Source organism: Musa acuminata, chromosome BXJ3-4, assembly GCF_036884655.1.
Source record: "Musa acuminata AAA Group cultivar baxijiao chromosome BXJ3-4, Cavendish_Baxijiao_AAA, whole genome shotgun sequence".
NCBI lineage: Eukaryota > Viridiplantae > Streptophyta > Magnoliopsida > Zingiberales > Musaceae > Musa > Musa acuminata.
Genome location: NC_088352.1, coordinates 29,707,605 through 29,734,584, shown reverse-complemented (window position 1 = coordinate 29,734,584; position 26,980 = coordinate 29,707,605). Strand labels below are relative to the sequence as shown.

Here is a 26,980-nt window from a genome sequence, read left to right as displayed (position 1 = left end):
TTGCATATATCATTGCAAATCATAAATGTTTCATATCATGATGGTATCAATTTGTCAAATTATATCCTACCAAAAACTTATCCCCATTTGTATTTCATGCATAATTTCACCTCATCACATTAGGAGTATCAAGAGGAATTAATTGGGTGATGAGATTAATATTTCACGAATACATGGAATTGTATAAAAAATCATATCATAAGTGTTTCATACATTCATATCATCACATGAAGGAATATAAACAAAAATTAGTGATGAGATCTTACTTCATGAATACAATAAAATTCATATAGCATATCATGGTTTATTAGAATTAGTCTTCCTTTTGGTGAATAGCAAAAAGAGTGGTAGGAGAGCAAGATCTCAATTCATGCATATCAAATATTCAATCATCAAAATCATGAACCATCTAGAAAATTCTCCTCTTTAAATATTCAAAGAGAGAATCATGATGAACATTCTTGGTTTACATAAAGTTTCAAATCATAATTGTCAAGATTATGAATACTAAAAGACTATGAAACATTTCGACAAATCTCCTTTTAAATAGAAAAGAAAATGTTGATTCATAAAGGATTTCATGTTATGAATTTCAAGAGATCAAGATCATGATTTCAATAAAAAATTATTTAAATTTAAATCATCAAAATCATTATCAAAATCCAAGAGATTCACAAAGATGATACAAATGGATTCATCAAAATCAATAAGATTGAGCAAAATAATTTTCAAGAATGTTATCCTCTTTTCAATTATTTCAAAACATATGATTTTGTTTCATTTATACCAAATAAAAACATTTATCATGTTTAAAACCGAAAGAGTAAGATTTATTACAACAAAAATCAATAAGGTACTTTCATTATGGTAAAAATCAATGATCCATAAATCGTAAAAGATTCATCATCCATAATTTCGAAATTTATTAAGCATGATCATTAAGCATAACACTAAAACATGGTTTCAAAATGTTTAATATTTTCATGCATATCAAATATTTTCAAATTCGAACATGCAAAATTTCAAAACTATATCTTCCATTTTTCATAAATAACTCAATCATCATTATGAGCATATTGTACATGATATTCAAGTCATAAATTATCAAGATGTCAAATAGAGTAGGTTAATTTGAATGTATCATTTTTAGTGAATACCAAGAAGAATCACATCATGAAAGAATTTTGATTCATGGAAAAATTTCATGTATCGAATATCGAGAAATCAAGATGAAAATATATATGTAAAAATATTACAAGTTGTATTCAAGAGAAAAATCATCATTTGTTTACAACTCATTCAATTTTGTCAAATCAATATCATGATTTTGATATAACTCATTTCTAATTCAAATCATCAAACCAAAATCATTTTCAAGGGATTCATATAAATCAACAAGATAGAGAAAAATAATTTTCAAGAACAATGCTTTTCTCTTTTTAGTTATTTAAATTCATGTCATTTATGCTAGATAAAAAAGTGCATCAACATTTAGGATCGAAAAATGAATTTTATCATAAAAACCATCAAGACCAATAAATCATAAAAATCATCATGTATAACTTTACAATCTCATGCATAAAATCATCAAATCATAGCATCAAAACTTTCAATGGTTTCATTACAACATCAAGTAAGGTTTTATTGAACATAATTTTGAATGATTCTCATAGATATTTAAAATTTCTTTAGTTTTACTTTATATGATTGACTTTATATTAGCATGCTTCAAATTTTTGTTCTTATGTCAAAACTATACATCATGTTTGAAAACCAAAGATAAGGTTCATAAAAAATCATCAAGCCTTCCATTCAAAAGTCATGCATCGTCATTGAAAATCAATATGGAAATCGTCAAAATACAAATTCTTGCTTCTCAAGCACATATATAAGATTAATCTTACTAGGTGTATAAGCATTAGATTTATATTTAACATTTTACTGCATTAACATAACACATGCAATTTTCAAGAAAATTAATCCTAAACTAAATTAAAAATAACTCAAGAAAGTATTATGTAATTTCGAAATAAATTAGTGGGATTTTGATTACCTCATTGTTGTAAGAGGGTGAGGCATAGTTTGCCACCTCGCCTTTCTTGATTTTCTCCTCGTCTTCGGAAGAGCTCAATTCATCCCAACTTTTGTTCTTCTTGCGTTCAAAGCAAGTAGTTCCATTCTTTTTGCTTTTTAATTTTTGTTTCATTTGTAGTTTAAGTTCACCATCACTTGAGCTTATGCTCGAGTGGTCTTCATGTGTTCTATGTCCCAAATCCTTCCTATCATTTGGAAGGTTGTTCTCGAGTTTCTTTTTTGTCACATTGTTCATTTCGTAGGTCATTAGAGACCCAATAAGTTCTTCGAGAGGGAATGTTTTAAGGTCCTTGGCCTCTTGAATGGCCGTAACTTTTGGATCCCAACTTTTTGGAAGGGATCTTAAGATTTTAGTGACTAGTTCAAAATTAGAAAAACTTTTACTAAGAGCTTTGAGTCCATTGATGACATCCGTGAACCGGGTGTACATGTCTCCGATGGACTCACTTGGTTTCATCCGGAAAAGTTCGTAAGAATGCACAAGAATATTGATTTTGGACTCTTTCACTCGGCTAGTGCCTTCATGAGTGACCTCTAGAGTTCTCCAAATATCAAAAGCCGAGTCACACATCGAAACGCGATTAAATTCACTTTTGTCAAGTGCACAATATAAGGCATTCATAGCCTTTGCATTTAAAGAAAACATCTTCTTCTCCAAATCATTCCAATGGTTCATTGGGAGAGAAGACATTTCAAATCCATTTTCGACTATGTCCCATAAATTCAAATCCAAAGAAAGTAAGAAAACTCTCATTCGAGTTTTCCAACAAGTGTAGTCCGTCACATTGAAAAAGGGAGGACGAATGAGAGAGTGACCCTCTTGAAAGCCATAAAGAGCCATTTCTATTTGGGTGTTAAACCAAAGTAGAAAACCGTGGCTCTGATACCAATTGTTAGGATCGGAGTGGCACTAAGAGGGGGGGGTGAATTAGTGCAGCGGATTAAAACGTTGATTTCGACAAATTTTTCGTACGATAAGAACGGAACTTGAAAAGCTTAACTTGAAAGCGTATTCTTAAAGTTGCGCAGCAAAGGTAATGATGAAACAAAGCAAGTAAGAAGATTTGCAGTAATGTAAATGACAATAAGAAATGCAAACCAGAGATTACGCCGTTTTTAAAGTGGTTCGGTCAAGTGACCTACATCCACTTACGAGGCCCCTCTTCGATGAGGCTTCCACCTTCCACTAGCAAATCTCTTGAAAGTGAAGGGTGAATACCCCTCTTACAACTTTTACAAGCGGTTCACTCTCTTACAGATTTTCAACAAGAAAGAAGGAGGTGAACACTAGCAAATTGAAAACAGGACAAGCTAACACTTTTCTAAGGCTTTTCTCTCAAACACTTGCTGCTCAAAAAGTTGTTCTCTCAGCTGAGATTTGAGGGGTATTTATAGGCCTCAAGAGGATTCAAATTTGGGCTTCAAAATTTGAATTCTCTTTGGGTTCCCGCTGTTGGAGGTGCCACCGCCCAGCCAAGCGGTGCCACCGCCCAAGGCTCGGGTGCTGGGCGGTGCCACCGCCCAGCCAGGAGGTGTCACCGCCCAGCTCTCGGGTGTTGGGCGGTGCCACCGCCCAGCTAGGCGGTGCCACCGCCTACAGTGTTTTCAGCCCGACTACAGTGTTTTCAGCCACTAGTTGGGCTTCAATCTTGGCTCTCTAGTTCGCTGGTTTAGCTTAATTTTTAGCCTAAACCAACTCTGACTTTGGGCCCAGTTGGCCCCTAACCAGGATATAGGATTATCTCTTAATCCTAATCCTAATTACAAGTGGACTACATAACCAAAACACATCCTAAGCAAATTTTCAACCGCGAACGTCGAGTCTTGTTCTGGCGAGCTTTCCGACGAACTTTCTGCTGACGGGCTTCTAGCAAGCTCCCGAACTTGTGATGACTTTAATGAGTAGCCGAGCCTTCTCGGTGATCTCCGTGAACCTCCGACGATCTCTTCGGCGAACTTCCGAAAATTCCGACAAGTTCCCGATTTCTTCTCGGTTGGTTCTGGCAGCATCTCCGACAATTCTTCGGACTCTTAAACGTCCATCGAACTTGACTCCGGTATTCTCGTTTTGTGTTTTCTGGTTATCGTAGTTAATCCTGCACACACAAGCAAACACTCTACTCCGATCTAGACAATTATTATAACGCAAATTGACATTCTGTTGCCCGGCACGTCATTGGTTGGCGCTTCATCCGATTCTTCGGTGCATCGTCCTCTCTTGCGGCTTGTTGCCCAATCGGCGGTTGACCTCCGCAACCCCGATATCCTTGGCGCAATTTCGCTCTCCTTGGCCCGATGCCCGACGCCCGAAGCCTTCTGCCATCCAATATCCTGACGTGATCTCCTCCGACGCAACGTCAATTCCTCCTGCGTTAATTGTCTAATCCTGATCGAGTAGACCTGTATCACTCAAAATATAGTCAAACATTTAAACACAATCAATTAGTTTCATCATCAAAATCCGAGATTCAACAGGAGCATCACCGAGGGTTCATCGGATGATCGATGGAAGTTCGCCGGAAACTCGCCGGAAGAAGCGATTGACGCACCGAAGCAAAGCTGCAGAAATTGTCTTAGAATTAATCGTAGTTAGCACATTTATTAAGTTGGAAATGGGAGGTGATCCCATTAGCTTAATCTTGGGGCAATTAGGCTCGTGAAAAATCGAAATTGGGCCGAATGGAGCTACCCATTCGGACCCTGATTGCACTAGGAGGTGCAACCGCCCAAGCCAGGAGGTAGCACTGCCTGGGCTAAGTCTCCCAGGGAGACTGAGCAGTGCAACCGCCCCAGCCAGGAGGTGGCACCGCCTGGGCTTAGTCTCCGAGCGAGACTGGGCGGTGCAACCTCCCCTGACAGAGAGGTAGCACCGCCTGAGCTCGGTCTTCGAGCTTTGGTAGGAGGTGCAACCGCCTCAGTCAGGAGGTGGCACCGCCTGAGGCTCAGTCTCCGAGCCAGACTCAAGCGGTGCAACCGCCCCTGACAGAGAGGTGCAACCGCCTGGGCTCAGTCTTCGAGCTCTGCCAAGCGGTGCAACCGCTCCAGTCAGGAGGTGCAACCGCCTGATCCCGGAATTCCGGGATTTGATCGTTTTGAGCTCCAAATTTGAACTGGGTTGGGGCCTATAAATACCCCACCCATTCAGCACTGAAAAGATACAGACCTACACCGAAATCTTGATCTTTTCTATGATTCTAAGAGCTCAAAATTGTTGTAAAGCCCAAAAGTTCTCCTCCCTCTGTTCTTCAAGTTTTGAGTTGTAAAGAGAGGAGAGAAAAGTTCTGTAAGGGTTGTCTCCTGAGCCCGTCAAAAGGAGTGAAAATGTAAAAGGGCGGTTGGCCTTCACCTATTGAAGGAAGGCCTCTAGTTGACGTCGGTGACCTCGTCGGTGGAGGAAGCCAAAAGTGGAGTAGGTCAAGACTGACCGAACCACTCTAAATCTTGGTTTGCATTTACTTTGAGCACTTTATCATTACTGCAAACCTCCTAAATAGCTACTGCCTTCTGCGCTTTTACGAACGAGTTTCTAAGTTCAGATCTTTCCGAATCTGCATTTAGACGTAAATCGGTGTTTTCGTACGATCATTACATTGTAGTTTACGTTTACGTTTTGACTCCAATTATAACTGCAAACTGCCTTCTGCGGATTTATAAAACATATCTCTAAGTTCAGATCTTTCTGAATCTGCGTTTAGACGTAAATCGGCGTTTTCGTACGATCATTACACTGCAGTTTACATTTACGTTTTGACTCTAATTATAACTGCAAACTGCCTTCTGCACATTTACAAAACATATCTCAAAGTTCAGTATCTTCAAAGTTGACGTTTAGACGTAAACCGATTTTATCGTACGAACATCACATTTCAGTTTGCGCTTGCATTCTGATTTTTATCATAAACTGCAAACTGTCTTTGTAGATTTACTCTAATGTCATCTCACTTAATTTTAAGCTAAAGTAGTCCAAGAATCTGATTTTACATCGAAATCATCTTTGTCGCAGCTTTCGATTTTAATCGCAGAAAGGTTTCCGCTGCACTAATTCACTCCCCCCTCTTAGTACTCTTGATCCTAACAGTTTCATCATCAAAATACGAGATTCAACAGGGTGGTGATGAAAGGCTTGGGTCGCACGCTAGCCAGGAAGTTTTGCTCGAACTCCCTTGCGAGCTGATCAAAGGATGAGACTGAGAATGGGCACAGCCGGTTGAACCATGCTCATGTCAGTCCTATGAAGGTGGTCGAGAATGACCGACATATCAGGGCGTCAGAGGTGCTATAAAGGGCCATCTGAGCCCGAAACATGGTGACATGCTCTGCGGGGTTGGAGCTACCATCGTATGTTTCCAATGCCAGTAGCCTGAAGTTGAGCGGTACAGGCTTGTCTTGTATTTCTTGAGTAAAGTGGGATTCACCCAAGCTACCTTCGCCCATCTCGCCCCGTGACTTCTAGAATTCGCGTTGGAACTCATCCAGGCATCGGTTGACCATGGACAGTTGGATCTTGAATGAGTCATCTGCTGAGTCCGATGATATGGTATCAGGCTCAGAGTGGGGCGGAGCGATCCAGCATGGTGCGGGTGTGCCCTACTCAGGTAGGCCTGTTGGGTTTCTCCCACCCTGAGTTGCTCCCTGCTCGGCCTTTACTGCGTCAGGTCAGTCGCGGGAGCCGCTAGTTGCACAATCTGTGGCATGAGCGGGATGATTATCTGCATCGTTCCCACCAAGGCTTGTACTTGCTTGGCCAAGCCAAGGAACGCTTCGGGTGAAACGACCGAGGGTCCTGTGGTATATCCGGGGGGAGAGAGCCCCAGATCATTAAACAAGTGCCAGTAGTGATCCGATATCGAGGCCAAGATCCCCCCATCTCTGAGGACGGGGATGGGTTGATCCCCGAGTTCGGAAGGGGGTGGACAGTCAGTGGTTCTCCCTCTTGGGGAAATCCTGTAGGGTGCTCCTACGATATGGCCCTCCTTCTAGCGCCAAAAATGTTGGTGAACTGATGCACCGTGGCTGATGAGTCAGCATGGCTTGGTCTACGGGTCGATATTGGGAGTCTTCGATCGGCTGAGCTGGTTGCCGAGGTTGGTCACGCCCTTAGGATGGGGTGCTAGCACCAGAATGTTAACTGGCGTCTCTCGGTCGGGATGCTAGTTGGTGACTCTCGGTCGAGATGGTCATGGCTCGGGGTGGTTGCTCTCCTGCACAGAAGGCCCTCGTCGGATGGCTATCGACTTTTTCCTCTCAACGAGTAAGTCAGTGCTTAGTTGGTTTTATTTGTTTTTGCCTCTCTCTTGGCCAGATGTCGGTCAGGAGTTTTTATACTACTGTACGAGGGTTGGCCGTATGCGGGTTTGGCGTGGCAGCCGATCCTCGAGGGGCGAGATGGTACCTTTGTGTAGTCGTCGTCCCGGGACCCGTGAAACGACGTCATACGGCACCATCCCGACCTTTTCGGGATGTGACGTATCGAGGAATGCCTTGGTATGGATTATAGCTCAGCGTGTGGGAGTGCTCCTCTTGCTGACCTGGCGGTGGCATGGCGTGGCGTTGATTATGACACGGCTCGAACCCAAAATATATCTTATCATGAAGTATGATAGTAGACTTGGACAGGGTGAGAACAATCAGATTGAATTTCTCTTTTTCTGACCCGTGCAATACGGAGATGGTATTGAAAAACTTTCAAGTGGAAATCAGATTGATTGATCACCCGTTCCTTGAATAAACAAAAAAAAATCTCATTTTTCAACTTTTACAAAAGGTTGGAGCCCCCTTGATTTGGCAGCAAGGTCGGGCAAGAAGAAAATAAACTGATTCCCTAAAGCACAAAACGTAACATGCAAATAATAACATCATATCGAGTTAATATCATACTCACCAAGAGGATGATTGTTGGGATTGACCAATATTTTTGGAATCCAGCATTACTGGGAGGATAAGGAATCTTATTATAAGAAGTTCTAATGAAGAAAAAAAACCCTAAAAATTAATGTTTAGTTATTTTATACATATATCATATATCTCTAGGATTTGGTGGGGATAACAAGATGTGAGAAATACTTTGAGTACGTCTAGGTTATTCTTTACGATGTCTAGAGATAGTGCTCTCTATGATTTCTAGAAAGAATGATAGAAAATGTATATAATTTTTCATGGTTCATATAAGAGGGTATAAGAGGATTGCGCATGAGGAAGGATAACTTACAAGCCATGAAATTAAACCTGTATGGTAAATTAGTTTATTTTTCTATAGATATATTGAATCACGTTAATCTTACATTGATATTCTGATATATTTTTTAATTATGGATCTGTATAATTATTTTTAATTTTGAAAGTGTATAGAACTTCTTCCTCTTCAACATTTCTTTCATGGCTTTGACTATATAAGAACCTCCTTCAAAATCTCTTATAAATATTGATTTCGAAACAAGTTTTTATCTTTATGTTGCATATCAAATAATGATCTTCTTAAATCAAGACAGGCAACAAAGATCATATGGTGATGCCTATGCTTCTACTTAACATCACTAATAAAAAATATCATGTATATCACAAAATTAAAATAAAAAAAAGACAGAGAAAGTCAAACATAAAAAAAAGAACTCGAAATATTTTAAAAAAACAAACCTGATTAGAATCCCTTACTGCTATTATACATATCAGACTTAGGGCGTACACAAGTCCTGTCCTAAATAGGATAGGACTTATCATAATCGTGTTTTCAGATTAAGACTCATAGTTTAACTGCACTGGAACTGATAATACTATGAACATTGTATACTATATTACATATAAACGCGTGATGGTATACAATCAACAAAGGAAATAATATAGTAAAGTTACACCCCAACAACCAGGAAAGATAGCTATGACTTGGTTGATGGTAGCAATATACGCATTAGATTAAGCTTCTAGTTCAGCCTTGAAAGTCCATTATTGAGACCCATTCCGTATTCTATCCAATGAATCGATCATATGACTATTCCATTAACCTTATCAATATGACTGATTATTCTGTCGATTTCAGAAGAGGTTGGTCGCGACAAGCAAGCTAAAAGTTACAATGACTCCTTCAAATCTATTCTTACTATATATACAAACCATACATGCATCACCCTCCTCTCATCACCATCAACATAAACCACCATCTGAGAATGGAGTTGCGGTGTGCTGCACAGTCCTTTGTCCTCTTCCTCTCCTTCACCCTCCTCCTTGCATCGACCCGCGCCGACCCTCACCCTCTGCAGGACTTCTGCGTCGCCGACTTCGGAGCTACTGGCGTGGTCGTCAATGGGTTCCCGTGCAAGCCTGCCTCCAACGTCACGTCCGACGACTTCTTCTTCGCCGGGCTGTCCAACGCGGGCAACACCAGCAACATCTTCGGTTCCAGCGTGACCCCTGCGAACGTCCTCAGCTTCGCGGGACTCAACACCCTCGGCGTCTCCATGAACCGTGTCGATGTCGCCCCCGGCGGCGTCAACCCGCCCCACAGCCACCCGAGAGCCACCGAGCTCATCATCCTCCTCGAGGGTCGACTGCTGGTGGGGTTCGTCAGCACCAACAACCAGTTCTTCTCCAAGGTCTTGAATCCCGGCGAGATGTTCGTGGTGCCCAAGGGCCTCATTCACTTCCAATACAACGTCGGAACGAAGAAGGCGCTCGCCATCACCACCTTCGACAGCCAGCTCCCAGGGGTGGTGATCGCCTCCACTACCCTGTTCGGATCGACGCCGGCGATTCCCGACGATGTGCTGGCCAAAGCTTTTCAGGTGGATCAGAAGGTTGTCACTGCCATAAAGTCCAAGTTTGCGAACTAAGATACCATATATATGTGTTTGACTTGTAGTATTTACATATGTTGAATAACGTTGACTTGTTGGACTAGTCCCATATTGGTGCCAAACAAGTGTTACATGTAGTTCTCTCTCTTCCTCCTTGTTTGGAGCATCTTCTTGTTCATCTCTCGAAAAGCAATAAAACATGAATGTTTCATTTCTCTAAGAATACTGCCAATGTTCCATTTATATGATTCTTAGAGTTCACTATTCCGTATTACAATTACAAAGTCTATTTCGCAATGAGTTTAAGCAAATACGGAATAGGGAATGAGAATAAGAACGGCAACCATTATTTCCAATTTGATGTTGGAACAGGATATTCTCATTTTTCTTCCCCATTTTAGCGCAAACTATCCTTTCCACTCCCGTGTTTGAATATTAACGTAAATTTTATAATTAAGTAAAATTTTGGTGTAAAAATCTTAATTAAGATTTGTCTTTGTCATATACCCTCGATAAATATATAAGTAATGAAATCCTTTGGATACAGAGTTTTTAGTTTATTTATTCTTTCTTCTCTATAAAATTCAATTATCTCTATAATTAGAATTTTTAGTTTATTTATTCTTTCTTCTCTATAAAATTCAATTATCTCTATAATTATTGATGTGTAAAATTTTTAGCTTTGTATCAGAACGGGTTGGATCTTATAGGTTTGAACCTTAAAGTCTAATTGGTTTTTAAAAGGAAAATAAGAGAACCAAGAAACTAACAGAGAGAGAAATATGTGAAAGATCCTATTAGATAGGCTTAACCTAGATTTTGGACCTAGTAGTTCCTGTTCCAAAATCCGTAATTTTAAGACATTTTCTAAGCTAAATAAAGTCAGTAAGTCTAGGTTTCTTTCGATGAGCTTCCGGTGATCTTCCGGTGAACTTCCGATGATTTCTCGGCAATGTTCTAGCGGACTCCCGGTAAGCTCCTGGACTTCATGATGATCTTCTTGGTGAGTTTAGATGAGCTTCTCTAGCAAGCTCTGAGACTTCTCAGTTGGTTCTGATAGAATTTCGATGAACGTCCGGACTTCCGATGAATTCTCGAACTCCCACCGTAATCGCGTCCTTGACTCTAGGATTTCATTTTGCTTCGTGCCTTGCTATCGTGATCTAGACAATTAATACTAACTATTAATCAAGTTGTTCGACATATCATTGGTCCCTTGACGCTTCGTCTGATTCTTCGATGCATCGTCCTCTCTTGCGGCCTATTGCCCAATCGGTCAGTTGACTCTGCAACTCTGATATCCTTGGTGCAATATTCGCTCTTCTTGGCCCGATGCTCGAATCCATGGCCCGAAGCTTTCTGTCGATACGTCGACCGATCCTTTGGCCCGACATCCAATTTTCTGATATATTTTCCTCTAGCACAACGTGATTCTTCCTACTTTAATTATCTCATCCTGATCGAAGCATCATGCGTCACTCAAAATGCAGATTAAAATATAAACACTTATAGATTGGTTTTATCATCAAAACGCGTCACTCCTTTTTGCCATATTTGAATTATGTTAAGATATCAAATGCTTATATCGAAATATTTGGTAAATTGATGCTATGATTGCCATATTTGAATTTTGAAAAGATATCAAGAGCTTACATCACAATTATACAGATTGATATCTTGCTATGTGATGAAATGCTATGATTGCTAAACACTTGAAATGTTTGCATTATGTTAAGATATCAAGAGTTTACATCGTAATTATACAAATTGATATCTTGCCATGTGATGAAATGCTATGATTGCTAAACACTTGAAATATTTGCATTATGTTAAGATATCAAAAGCTTACATCATAATTTTACATGTTGATATCTTACCATATGATGAATTGCTTCGATTACTATCTTTCATATTTGAAATATAAAACTTGAAAATAGATGTCAAGCCTTGACATCATTTTCAAAGAGATACATCATGATAGGAATCATGAGGGGAATATTGATAAGGTTAAACGATCTTAACTTATCAATAGGTCTCTTGAATTCAAAGGCTTTGAATTCAAGAATGACTTATCTCAAGTATGGCATATAGATAGGGAGAGTTAAGGTTAACTCCGTTATCAATTGATTGTCGTCATAAAAAATGGGGAGATTGTTGAATCTCATATTTTGATGATAAAGTCAATTGTCATTTGTTATCTAATCCATATGTTGGATAAGTGTATAGGATTAACTATGATGGAAGTAAGACATGCAGCAGAAGTTACACCGAAGTCAAGACCATGATCATGTTAAGGGTTTGAGAGTTCGACGGAAGTCCGGACGGTCGTCAGAGGTTCTACAGGAACAAATCAGAGAAGTCTAGGAGCTTGCCAAAGAAGCTCATTGGAACTCGCCAAGTAGATCATCGTAAGTCCATGAGTTTGCCAGAAGTCCGCCGGAGCATTGCCGAGGGTTCATCGGATGTTCGTTGGAAGTTTACCGGAAGCTCGACGGAAGAATCGATTGACGCACCGGAGCAAGTTGTAGTATTAATGTCTTAAATATCGTAGTTAGCATGATGATTAAGTTACAAATGGGAGGTGATCCCATTAACTTAATCTGGGGACAATTGGGCCCTTGACAGACCCAAATTGGGCCGAATGGATCAGCCCATTCGGACCCAGAATTCTTGGCCGGCGGTGGCACCACCTAGGAGCTCAGTTTCCCAAGAATGTTGGGTAGTGGTACCACCCCTGTCAGGTGGTGGTATCACCTGAGCTCGGTCTCCAAGCGAGGTTGGGCGGTGGTACTGCCCCTGTCAGGCGATGGTACAGCCTAAGATCGGTCTCCGAGCAATGCCAGGCAGTAGTACTGCCCAATTATGGCGATAGTACCGCCAGGACCTCGAAAATTCGGGAGATGACATTTTTGAGCTCAAAATTCAAATCATTTGGGGCTTATATAAGCCCCACCCTTTCTTGTATGAAAGTAAACCAAAATCTTGATCTTATTCTGAGAATTTTAGAGCTCAAAAGTGTTGTAAAGGCCAAAAGTTCTTCTCCCTCTTTTCTTCTAAGTTTTGATCATTCAAGAGAGGAGTGAATATCTATGAGGGTTGTCTCCTAAGCCTGTTAAAAGGAGTAAAGCTATAAAAGAGTGGTTGGCCTTCGCCTATTGAAGGAATGCCTCTAGTGGACGTCGGTGACCTCATCGGAGGAGGAAGCCAAAAGTGGATGTAGGTCAAGATTGACCGAACCACTCTAAATCTCAATTTGCATTTACATTCTACTCTCTATCTTAAACTGCATACTGTGTCCATTGCTTTACTTCAACTCTACTTTCGTTTAATCTTAAGTTGAAGTATTTCCGAAATGGTTTTTCATTAAAGATATTTTTTTTATCGTACGAACGTAGTTTTAAATCATCGAAAGTTTTCTTCTACACTAATTCACCCCCTCTCCCCACTCTTAGTGCTCTTGATCTTAATAATAGAAACCCAATTAAACTCGTTTTTGTCTAAAGCGCAAAATAGAGCATTCATAGCTCTAGGATTTAAAGAAAGCGTCTTCTTCTCCAAATCATTCCAATGATTCATTGGAAGAGAAGGTATTTGAAAACCAAATTCAACTATGTGCCATAAATCGAGATTGAATGAAAGCAAGAAAACTCTCATTCGAGTTTTCCAATTAGTATAGTCCATCCCATTGAAAAAAGGAGGATGAATGAGAGAGTAATCCTCTTAAAAGCTGAAAAGTGCCATTTCTATTTGGGTGTTAAACCAAATTAGAAAACGAGGCTCTGATACTAATTGTTAGGAATAGGGTCGGCACTAAGAGGAGGGGTGAATTAATGCAGCAGTAAAAATCACGTCAGTTCTGAAATTTTCTCGTTCGTTGAAAATCGATTTCGAAAATATGCTTGACTTGAAAGCAAGTTTATAAAAGTATTGAAAGCAATAAGCAAGCAAAATGGTTTGCAGTTTAAATTGCTCAAAGGAAAAGCAAACCAAATTTTAGAGTGGTTTGGTCGTCGTGGCCTACATCCACTTCGCCGATTTCTCTTCCGTCAAGGCCATCGATTTCCACTATCGGTCTCCTTTTCACAGATTTAGGAAACAACCTTTTACAACCATCTTTTATAAGGTATCCCTCTCACACCTCCCTTAGAACTCTCTCTAAGCTTTGGGAGGAGAGAACTCAACTTTCTAAGGTTTACAACTTTAGAATCATAGGTTTTGCTCAATATTTCTTTCTAATCCATGTAGGGATAGCTGGGGTATTTGTAGGCCCCAAATGGATTCAAATTTGGAGCCCAAAATTCAAACCCCCAAAATTTCAGGGTACGGGCGATACCACAGCCTGTTTTGGGCGTTACCACCGCCTGCAGTCTAACACTGGGTGGTACCACCACCTAGACTGGCAATACCACTGCCCAAACAGTTTCAAAGACTGATTTTGGGCGTTACCACTGCCCGACACAGTCTCGGAGACTGTGCCACGATGGTTTCACATGTTTGGTCATTATTTGGGCCTTTCTCTTGGCCCAACTATCCCCTAATTGGGTTGGCCCAATTTTAATCCATATTATGTGCTAACTATGAATTTTAAGATATTTACTAAGCTAAACAAAGTTTGTAAGTCTCGGTTTCTTCCGACGAGCTTCAGGCGAACTTTTGACGATCTCTTGGCAATGTTCCGACGGACTCCCGGCAAGCTCCTGGACTTCACGATGATCTTCTTGGTGAGTTCAAATTAGCTTCTCTAGAAAGCTCCGAGACTTCTTAGCTGATTCCGGCAGAACTTCCGACGAACGTCCGAACTTCCGATGAACTCTCGAACTCCTAACGTAATCGTGTCCTTGACTCCGGGACTTCATTTTGCTTCATGCCTTGCTATCATAGTTAATCCTGCATATGTAAAAACACACTTCGATTTAGACAATTAATACTAAGCATTAATCAAGTTGTCCAACATGTCATTGGTCCCTTGACACTTCGTCCGATTCTTCGGCGCATCGTCCTCTCTTGCGGCCTATTGCCCAATCAGCCAGTTGACTCCGCAACTCTAATATCCTTAGCGCAATATCCACTCTTCTTAGCCCGATGCCCAAACCCATGGCCCGAAGCCTTCTACCGATACATTGACCGATCATCCGGCTCGACGTTCAATCTTTTGACATGTTCCTCTCCGGAACAACATGATTTTTTCTGCTTTAATTGTCTCATCCTGATCGTAGCGTCCTACGTCACTCAAAACGTAGATTAAAACATAAACACTTATCGATTGGTTTTATCATCAAAATTCGAGATTCAACAGGGACAACACTCCATCCGCTATTAGGAATATGATATTAACTTATTTTCATTTTGGAAGAATATAAACATATCCCGTAGGATAAAGTCTCTCCATCCGCTAATGAGGGAGTGCTTCTTCGGGTATTTGATATATACCAATAGGATAATTGACTTTTAGATATGTATTTATTTTATAATTGACGTATAGGGTTTCCTACTCAACAATATTAAAACTTTTTATTTTTTATTTTATTTATTAAAGCAACCTTAAAATTGAACTAACTGACTTTCAATGATGTACAAACATTCCTCTATCGTTTGGTAGATCTAGTTAAACTTTATTTTTGAGTAAACACTATATTTCTCAATAAAGTTTATAATGACTTTTGATTTATATTTTGATTAATAAATAAATTTTAATAAATATTTATAATTTATATATATTAATAAAATAATGCTTATTTACTTAACTCTTGATGTATTAGAAAGATATTGTAATCCTATGAAAACAAAATCCATGATGTGATACTATTTATGAAATAATAAAAGATATTGTAACTCTTTGCTCTATGAATTTAGCTAAGAGCCTCGGACCTAATGGTTTTGCCTAGTAGTTGGGGTAGAACTACCCTCGTATTCATTTGTAAAGAAGATAACCCAACCAAAATTAAGGATTACAAATCTATCGCTCTTTGTGATTTATAAATTGCATACCAAAGTCCTTGTTAATCATTAAAAAATATATTAATAGTCTGATAAGTTAAGAACAAGCTAGTTTTCTACATCATTGTTTTTTCTCTCTCCTTAGAGATAGTTCTTTTGATTCTTTAAAAGTAACAACTACATCATCATATTTATCTAAAACATTTATTATTTTTTAATATTTTTTGTCAAAAGATTCTTCCTTTTATTTTTTGATCCAACTGATTATCACCATAAATTTTGAAAAATAAACTTACATTATTTCATTTTCATTCATAAATAAAATTTTAAATTTTTTTAAAGATTTTAGAATATAATAATCAATATCTTAGAAGTTATTGAATCTCGGATTTTTATGATTAAACCAATTCATAGTATTTTTGATTTGATATGTATTTTGAGTGATGTGGGAAGCTTCGATCAGGGAGAGATAATTAAAGCAGGAAGAATCTTGTTGGGTCGGAGAGGAATATGTCAAAAGATTGAACATCGAGCCGGATGATCAGTCGACGTATCGGTAGAAGGCTTGGGGCTATGGGTTCGGGCATCGGGCTAAGAAGAGTGGAGATTGCATCAAGAAATTAGGAGTTGCGAAGGTCAACTGGCTGATTGGACAATAGGTCACAAAAGAGGATAATGCATCGAAGAATCGGACGAGGTGTCGATGGACCAATGACATGCCAAACAATATTTGATTTAGCTTTGTAATAATTGTCTAGATCGAAATAGGTTTTAGGTGTAATTAAGTTAGAATTGGGCCAACTCAATTAGGGACCAAATGGACCTAAGTTTGGGCAATGTTGGGCCAAGTGAAAGGCCCAATCAAGTGACCGAACAGGTGGAACTATTGGTGGCATAATCTCCGAGACTATGCCAGACAATGGTATTGCCTAGACATAGTCTTCAAGACTATGTCAAGCAATGATACCGCCTAAACATAATCTTCGAGACTGTGTCAAGTGGTGGTATCGCAAGACTGGGTGGTGGTACCGCCAAATTAGTGCTGCAAGCAATAGTATTGCCCAACATAGGCAGTAGTATCGCTAGTACCTCAAAAACTAGAGATGAGACTCTTTTAGGCTCCATGTTTGAATCCATTTGGGGCCTATAAATACCCCTCTCATCCCTGCTCAGAATACACAACCACAAAGAATTTAAAAGTGAGAAAACGCTGTAGCAATAACTTGAGAAATACCCTCCTCTTTTTCTAAAGTTTAGAATTTTGTTTAGGGATGAGTGATTGCTTGTAAAAGGTTGTATCTGAAATGGAGAAGAGGTGTGTAAAAATTTAGAACTTAAAGGTTGCCTCGTAAACCTGTGAATATCAAAGCTATGAATGCTTTGTTTTGTGCTTTGGATAAAAATGAATTTCATTGGGTTTCTATTTCTGAAACTTGGCACGATATTTGGCACACTCTTAAAATCACACACGAAGGCACTAGTAGAGTTAAAGATTCTAAGATAAATCTTTTGATGTATGATTTTGTATTATTTCATATGAAACCAAGTAAAATCATTGGAGACATGTACACCCGTTTTACGGATGTCGTCAATGGTTTAAAAGTTCTTAGCAAATGTTTTTCAAATTTTGAACTTGTTAATAAAGTTTTATGATCTCTTTCTAAAAATTGGGATTCGAAAGTAACAGCAATACAAGAATAAAAAAACTTAAATATTTTTTCACTAAAAGAACTTATTGGTTCATTGATGATATATGAAATAATGTACAAGGCACATGATGAATATAATGAACTTGAGAACCTTCCAATGAATAGGAAAGATTTGGCACTTAGAACTTAAGAAGACCACTCGAGCGAAAGCTCGAGTGGGCAAAAGCTCAAGTGATGATAACTTTGAACTCTTAACAATAAAATTTAAAAAGTTCATAAAACAAAAATCAAAGAATAAAAACAAACTTAAAAAGAACACAACTACTTGCTATGAATGCAAGAAGCCAGGGCACTCCAAAGATAAATATATAAAACTGAAGAAGAAATTACCAAAGAAGAATGAAGCACTCAAGGACAAATTGAGTGCATCCAAAGATGAAGAGCAAACCAACAAAGACGATGTGGCCTTTCACAATGAGGTATGTAACTCACCCGAAATGTGTTTACCTTATTTTAGAATAACTTGATGCATTTGATGAGTTACTTTTAAATTAGTTTAGAAAAATTATATATATAAAAATAAAAATTTGAGCATGAAAATTGCATGTTAACTCCTAGCACTAAGCATGAAAAGTTATATTCATTTAAAAAGAAAAATACATTATAAACAAAATGATATTGATTTTGATTGAAAATGCTTTATGTTTAATGAAATCATGTTCGATGATTTAATGATGCATAATGATGTAAGACATAATAAAAATGTTAAAAGTTTTCGTACCATACTTAATAATTTAATTATGCATGATGATTTGAAGTCTTGGTGATTTTTATGATGAATCTTGTCTTTGTCTTTCGGTTTTAAATGATGATACATATTTTTGTTTGTTACAAAAGACAAAGGCATATTTGTAAGAAACCAAATCATTTAAATTTAAACAAAAAGATGAGAATGCATGTTTTTTGAAAAAATCTCTTTCTAATCGTGTTTTCATCTTAGAGATCCTTAGTGACGAATTTATTTATATTTTGAATCTCTTGAATTATGAAAATGATTTTGATGATTATGAATTTGAATGAATTTTATCTATATCATGATCTTGATTTCTCGAAATTATAACTTGGGATTTTTCTTATATTAATCAAGATCTCTCATTTGATCTCTTATGTCTCTTTTTGCAACAACAAAATTGTTTTGTTGTTGATTCTTTTGACTACAACTTGATATCTATCTAAATTTGCTAAAGAAAAAAACTACATTTGCTACATTTACTAAAGAGAAATATTATCTAAATTGCTTTTTTGACTACAAGAAAGTTTTCTATGAATCAAGATTTTTTCTTTCATTAAAGAAGAGATTCATCCAAACAAATCTTAATTCTTTCACTTGATATCTATAAACTGAGATTTATTATGAATCGAGATTTTTTTTTAATTGTCCTCTTATGATTCTTCTAGGTATTTTCTTAAGAGGATATTTTCTATATGAATCTTGAGAATTCTTATATATGAATCGAGATTATTTATTATTTGTTCTCTTACAATTCTTTTGTTGTTTACTTAAAGAGAACATCTTTTTCAAAATTCATGACTTCAAATTTTTTTTGAAGATCTTTTACTATTTGATCTCCTAAGATTTTCTTTTGATTATTTAAAAGGAGATTTATCAAAATAAAATATATCTTTTAGTATTCACATGATCTCATCTTACATGATATGATTTTTCTTTGTATAATTCCTTGTATTCATGAACTATATCTCATCGCCAATTTTTTTTTTATATCTTCAATGTGATGACTTGAATATTTATACCTTTGTGTTATTCTCCTCTTTTTGCCTATGATAAAAGGGGAGAAAGAATTGCTAGCGTGCACATATCAAGAAAAGCACATTGCTAAGAAAGGCAAAACTTGCAAACTTGCACATTAAGGGAGATAGTTTGCTAGCTTGGATAAATTGGTGTAAAACTTACTTGACATGCTTTCAAACAATTGCATTGTTGAATGATTCTCCTTTTTGCCTATGATAAAGTGGGAGAAAATAAATGATGAATGTTTGGTACTAACAATCATGAAGTGATAAATGCTTAAAAATGTTAATTTAATGTTTGATATCATGAATGCTTTAGTGGGAGAAATGATGAATGTTTGGTATTATGATCAAAATATTGATTTAATGCATAAAATATAAATGCATAAAAACTTTAATATTTTAACATCATGAATGTTATACCAAAAATGGTGTATCATGAATGCTTGAGTTTTATGTATGATATGCTCATAGTGATGATTGATTTATTTTTAGTATTATGCATGAAGTGAAGATGAAATATAAGGTTTTGAAATTGTGCATGTTTTAATTTGAAACTATAATGATGCACAAATATATTGAATTAAAAATGATACTTTATCTTTGTCATGATTTGGAAATTGATGTAAAGGGAAAAAAATTATAACATTGTATTCTTCCCTGCTATTTGATAGTGACAAATGGGGAGTAAAATTTGTTCACTTACATGTTCTAAAACGATGTAAAACTTGCTAAATTTGCTAGCTTACAAATTACAATAAAAAAAAAACTTACTAGGAAGCAAAATTGCTAGCTTGCACTTCTCAAAAGAGAAAAAAGAACTTGTTATCTTGAATGTCACCAAGAATTGCTAGCTTGTAATCAAGATATGCAAAAGTACTACCTTACCTATTTTAAGAAGCAAAAGTATAAACTTGTAAAATTTACAATCTTGCACAGCTTTAAAATTAATTAGGATTTGGTGATTATGTATGTTGTAAAGTGATGAAAAATTTGCTAGCTTGTATGTTGTAAAACTTACATATCTCAAAAACTGACTAGATGCACTTCTCCATTTTATTGATGATAAAAGGGGAGAAGTATGATGATGATATTAAAATCTTATACATGATTTGTTAGGATCTAGTCGGCACTAAGAGGGGGGGGTGAATTAGTGCAGCGGATAAAATTATGTCGGTTCAAAAATTTTTCATTCGATTAAAACTAATTTTGGAAAAGATGTTAACTTGAAACACATTTGTAAGAGTGTGCAGTTAAAGTAATGAGGAATTATGGTAATTTGCAATAAATATAAATAGCAAAGCAGAAATGCAAACCAAATTTTATAATTATTCGGTCGTCATGACCTACATCCACTCCTGATTCCTCTTCCGTCGAGGCCATCGGCATCTACTAACGATCTTCCTTCAACGGGCGAAGATTAACTATCCTTTTATACCCTTCTTCTCCTCTTCACAGGTTTAGGATATAACCTTTTACAAGAACTCACTCCTCCCTAAATAGAATTATAAACTTTAGGACTAGAGGAGGGGATTTCTCAAGTGATTACTATAGCGTTTTCTCACTTTTAAGTTCTTTGTGCTTATGTATGTTAACCAGGGATGAGGGTGATATTTATAGGCCTCAAGTGGATTCAAACTTGGAGCCTAAAAGAGCCTCATCCTTGGTTTTCGGGGTACTAGCGGTACCACCGCTTGCAAAACTTACACTAGACGGTACCACCACCCAATCTGGCGGTACCATCGCTTGACAGTCTCTCAAAGACTGTGTCTAGACAATACTACCACCCAAACTGATGGTACCACTGCCTAACATAGTCTCGGAGATTGTGTCACGATAGTTTCACCTATTGGGTCATTATTTGAGCCTTTTACTTAGCTCAACACAACCCAAACTTGGGCCCAATTAGCCCCTAATTGTGTTAGCTCAATTTCAACCCAATTACACCTAAAATCTACTTCGTTCTAGATAATTATTACAAAACTAATCAAATATTATCCAGTATGTAATTGATTCATTGACGTCTCGTCCGATTCTTTAGCGCATCGTCCTCTCTTGCGCCTATTGCCTAATCGGCTAATTGATCTCTGCAACTTTAATTTCCTTATCATATTTTTTACTCTTCTTGGCCCAAAGCCTTCTGTCGATACGTCGACCGATCCTCCGACTCAACATTCAATCTTCTAACATGTTTCATTCTGGCCCAATATGATTCTTCCTACATTTAATTATCTCTCCCTGATCGAAGCTTCCTGCGTCACTTAAACTCACACTAGATAGCAAACACATCAATTAATTTCATCATCAAAATATGAGATTCAACAATCTCCCCCTTTTTTATGATAATAACCAATTGATAACAAAGTTTAAACTAAATTCCCCCTATCAATATGTCGTATTGATACAACCTTGAATTCAAGTTGAATTCAAGTCAAAGAAAATTTAATCATGAATATTTGATCATTGTATGCTTCATGAATATTGAAAGAACCAATCATAATATTACATGCAACATAATAAATATTTCAAATCATCATGGCATCAAAAATATCAAAGTATATTACATCCTACCATGCATGATTCTCAGGAGAAGTGCAACTATCAAGTTTTAGAGACATGAAGGCTTAGCTATTTAGCAAAATTTTCATCACTTTAGAACATTCAAGCTAGTGAGTTTCTCTTCTTTTTGCAATAGGCAAGTTTTCAAATTTTGTATCTTGAGCTAGTAATTCTTGAGATAGTATATTTTTGTATCTTTTTGAAATGTGTAGCTTAGGAACATTGCTTCTCTTTAGATTTGCAAGATAGCACTTCTTACTTCTCTTTTGAGATGAGCAAGCTAGCAAGTTTTGCTCTCTTTACGATGTGCAAACTAATAAGTTTTAGCTTCTTCTTGTATATATCATCGTGTAAGCTAGCATATTTTATTTCCCCCTTTGTCATTGTCAAAAAGAAGGAAAGAATACAATTTTGTAATTCTTTTTTCCTTTACAATAATTTTTAAAACATGACAAAGATAAATAAAAAATTTACATCAATATTCCTATCATTATTCCAATCATCAAAAATAAAAGATCAAGTCATGATTTTTGACATCTCTTATTTTGTATATAGAAGGAATGATAGGGAAACGATCTTGATTCAAAAAGAAGATTCAAGTCTAAAAATTGAGAAATCAATATCATAATCCAAAAAATGTATAAGAAGAATTTATACATTTGAGAGATCTAACATATCTAAGTTTATCATTCAAGATAACAAATTTAGTTCTCTTGATATGCTAGCTATTTTCTTTCCCTCTTTTGTCTTTGTAAATAAGAAAGAAGAAGGGAAGAACATAATGGTGTAAATGTTCAAGTCATCATAAAAAAAAAATTAATATGGTGATGAGATATACAATTTATGAATACAAAGGAATATCAATAATAAACCATGACATGAAAGATATTAATATCAAATCATGAACCACAAGACATGATTTATTTCAACAAATCTCTTCTTTTATAAGTAGAAAAAAGAAACATAGGAGATTAAATGATATAATATCTTGATTCATGCATAAGAAATCTCAAGTTATAAATCTAAAAAAATCAAGATAAAGTTCATTCAAACTCAAATCATCAAATTAAAATCATTTTCAAGAGACTCATAAAAAAGACATAGATAGATTCATTAATCTCTCCTTTTTTTTTATTAATAATTCAATTATATTATAAGATATACAAATCATAATTACAAAGGAGTCATATAAAAATAAGGATGTTAATATGAAAAATTAATTCGTGAATGATTTATCTTGACAAATCTCTTTTTTAGTAAATAACGATTAAAATCATATGAGATCAAATAAGATATCCTGATTCAAATAAATCTCAAATTATTAATGTCAAGAATCTAGATTCATTTAGATAAATCTTCTCTTAGACAAGTAAATCATACGTGAATCAAGAAAAAATATTTTATATAAAATACATCTCAAGTCACAACATCGATAAATGATTCGATTGGATAGATAATCTCATTATTAAAATGAATCATACAAAAAGGAATCCAAAATCATCATCAAAATCACTTTTCAAAAAAATTCAATGAAAGCAACGTAGATAGATTCCTATAAGATTAAAGATAGCTCAAGTTCTTTTAATTCTAAATTTTGTGATTGATTTCATGTTCAAGGCTTTCATACAAAGGTCATTCATCAATATTTATAATCGAAAAGCAATACAAAAATCATATAAATCATCAAGCTCAATAAACTATAAATTACCCAAAAATCATCATTACTTTAAATCACCATGCATACTTATTGGTCTCATTATATTTTATTTTTCTATAGATATATTGAATCATGTTAATCTTACATTGATATTCTGATATTTTTTTTAATTATGGATCTGTATGATTATTTTTAATTTTGAAAGTATATAGAACTTCTTCCTCTTCAACATTTCTTTCATGGCTTTGACTATATAAGAACCTCCTTCAAAATCTCTTATAAATATTGACTTGGAAACATGTTTTTATCTTTATGCTGCGTATCAAATAATGATCTTCTTAAATCGAGACAGGCAACAAAGATCATATGGTGATGCCTATGCTTCTACTTAACATCACTAATAAAAAATATCATGTATATCACAAAATTAAAATAAAAAAAAGACAGAGAAAGTCAAACATAAAAAAAGAACTCGAAATATTTTTAAAAAACAAACCTGATTAGAATCCCTTACTGCTATTATACATATCAGACTTGGGGCGTACACAAGTCCTGTCCTAAATAGGATAGGACTTATCATAATCATGTTTTCAGATTAAGACTCATAGTTTAACTGCACTGGAACTGATAATACTATGAACATTGTATACTATATTACATATAAACGCGTGATGGTATACAATCAACAGAGGAAATAATATAGTAAAGTTACACCCCAACAACAAGGAAAGATAGCTTTGACTTGGTTGATAGTAGCAATATACGAATTAGATTAAGCTTCTTGTTCAGCCTTGAAAGTCCATTATTGAGACCCATTCCTTATTCTATGCAATGAATCAATCATACTACTATTCCATTAACCTTATCAATATGACTGATTATTCTGTCGATTTCAGAAGAGGTTGGTTGCGACAAGCAAGCTAAAAGTTACAATGACTCCTTCAAATCTATTCTTACTATATATACAAACCATACATGCATCACCCTCCTCTCATCACCATCAACATAAACCACCATCTGAGAATGGAGTTGCGGTGTGCTGCACAGTCCTTTGTCCTCTTCCTCTCCTTCACCCTCCTCCTTGCATCGACCCGCGCCGACCCTCACCCTCTGCAGGACTTCTGCGTCGCCGACTTCGGAGCTACTGGCGTGGTCGTCAATGGGTTCCCGTGCAAGCCTGCCTCCAACGTCACGTCCGACGACTTCTTCTTCGCCGGGCTGTCCAACGAGGGCAACACCAGCAACATCTTCGGTTCCAGCGTGACCCCTGCGAACGTCCTCAGCTTCGCGGGACTCAACACCCTCGGCGTCTCCATGAACCGTGTCGATGTCGCCCCCGGCGGCGTCAACCCGCCCCACAGCCACCCGAGAGCCACCGAGCTCATCATCCTCCTCGAGGGTCGACTGCTGGTGGGGTTCGTCAGCACCAACAACCAGTTCTTCTCCAAGGTCTTGAATCCCGGCGAGATGTTCGTGGTGCCCAAGGGCCTCATTCACTTCCAATACAACGTCGGAACGAAGAAGGCGCTCGCCATCACCACCTTCGACAGCCAGCTCCCAGGGGTGGTGATCGCCTCCACTACCCTGTTCGGATCGACGCCGGCGATTCCCGACGATGTGCTGGCCAAAGCTTTTCAGGTGGATCAGAAGGTTGTCACTGCCATAAAGTCCAAGTTTGCGAACTAAGATACCATATATATGTGTTTGACTTGTAGTATTTACATATGTTGAATAACGTTGACTTGTTGGACTAGTCCCATATTGGTGCCAAACAAGTGTTACATGTAGTTCTCTCTCTTCCTCCTTGTTTGGAGCATCTTCTTGTTCATCTCTCGAAAAGCAATAAAACATGAATGTTTCATTTCTCTAAGAATACTGCCAATGTTCCATTTATATGATTCTTAGAGTTCACTATTCCGTATTACAATTACAAAGTCTATTTCGCAATGAGTTTAAGCAAATACGGAATAGGGAATGAGAATAAGAACGGCAACCATTATTTCCAATTTGATGTTGGAACAGGATATTCTCATTTTTCTTCCCCATTTTAGCGCAAACTATCCTTTCCACTCCCGTGTTTGAATATTAACGTAAATTTTATAATTAAATAAAATTTTGGTGTAAAAATCTTAATTAAGATTTGTCTTTGTCATATACCCTCGATAAATATATAAGTAATGAAATCCTTTGGATACAGATTTTTTAGTTTATTTATTCTTTCTTCTCTATAAAATTCAATTATCTCTATAATTAGAATTTTTAGTTTATTTATTCTTTCTTCTCTATAAAATTCAATTATCTCTATAATTATTGATGTGTAAAATTTTTAGCTTTGTATCAGAACGGGTTGGATCTTATAGGTTTGAACCTTAAAGTCTAATTGGTTTTTAAAAGGAAAATAAGAGAACCAAGAAACTAATAGAGAGAGAAATAAGTGAAAGATCCTATTAGATAGGCTTAACCTAGATTTTGGACCTAGTAGTTCCTGTTCCAAAATCCGTAATTTTGGTTCTATGAAATATGAAACCGAAACTCAATCGATTCCCGATTCCTTTTTTGGTTTTGATTCCAAAACTAGCTTTAGTCAAATATTTTTAAATATTATGAATATTTTAATTATTTTTTTAATATTGTATGATTTTTTTTTTTTTTGTCATTGCTTACTTAGTTTTACATACATAATGACATAAATTAAGCAATACCTGAAGTCAATTCCTACTAGACATTTCGATTGCTTCTATGATTGATGTGTCAAACAAATTTTCATTATTAAATGATCTGTTGGGCTCTATATCCAATCATTAACCTATATTCTAATTTCAGTTGATTTGAGGGTTATACTCTTGTGCATTTCATTCAACATACTTTTTTAAATAAATTTTTTTTTTACGATTACTATGAGCACTTGCTAGAATTTATTTTGTATTAGTTGATAGAACTGAAATGTCGTAGAATAATACATCCACCGATGAAGGATAAAAAAATATTAAATAAAATTATTAGATAAACATCTTTCTTGAAGTTTGAGCTTGTCAATCCACTCAATGCTAATGGATAAATATTTTAAATAAATCTTTTGATTATAATTTTAATGCTAATGAATTGAGTAATATTTAACTACTTAATCTAAGGAATAAATATTTTGATTATAATTTTATTATGTCATAATTTGGAATTGAGGGAATTAGTTAGAATCATGTTGAAATTAATTAACACTTTTAGTAACCGATGGTTCAGCACGGTTAGGCCCACTTGCCGACGTCGGAAACTTTTGGTGGAACTATTGAGTTGATGAAGTGGTTGCACCCTTCAAACGTCTCGAGCACCGATAGAGGTGGCAAGGTCGGTCGTAGCTTCGCTACGGGCCGGCACTCCAGAGTCGACCGATACAAGCATTGTTTGTGGGAAGATGCATCCTCTCACCCCATCAGATGGTTGAGGATCTTCCTTGTGATGTGAAAGCCTCCTGGAGATGGGAGATGTGGGCT

At 36.6% G+C, this 26,980-nt stretch overlaps 2 protein-coding genes across 2 annotated transcripts; both read left to right on the top strand.

The window, feature by feature from the left end:
* Positions 1–9,214: 9,214 nt before the first annotated feature.
* Positions 9,215–10,104, top strand: LOC103975164 (germin-like protein 3-8). Its single transcript, XM_009390073.3, has one exon. The coding sequence runs from the start codon at positions 9,255–9,257 to the stop codon at positions 9,915–9,917; it is 663 nt and encodes a 220-aa protein (XP_009388348.2). The 5' UTR covers positions 9,215–9,254; the 3' UTR covers positions 9,918–10,104.
* A 14,370-nt stretch (positions 10,105–24,474) lies between these two features.
* Positions 24,475–25,365, top strand: LOC135634829 (germin-like protein 3-8). The gene has a single exon (XM_065145468.1). It carries the CDS (start codon positions 24,516–24,518, stop codon positions 25,176–25,178), a length of 663 nt encoding a protein of 220 aa, XP_065001540.1. The 5' UTR covers positions 24,475–24,515; the 3' UTR covers positions 25,179–25,365.
* The last annotated feature ends 1,615 nt before the right edge of the window (positions 25,366–26,980 follow it).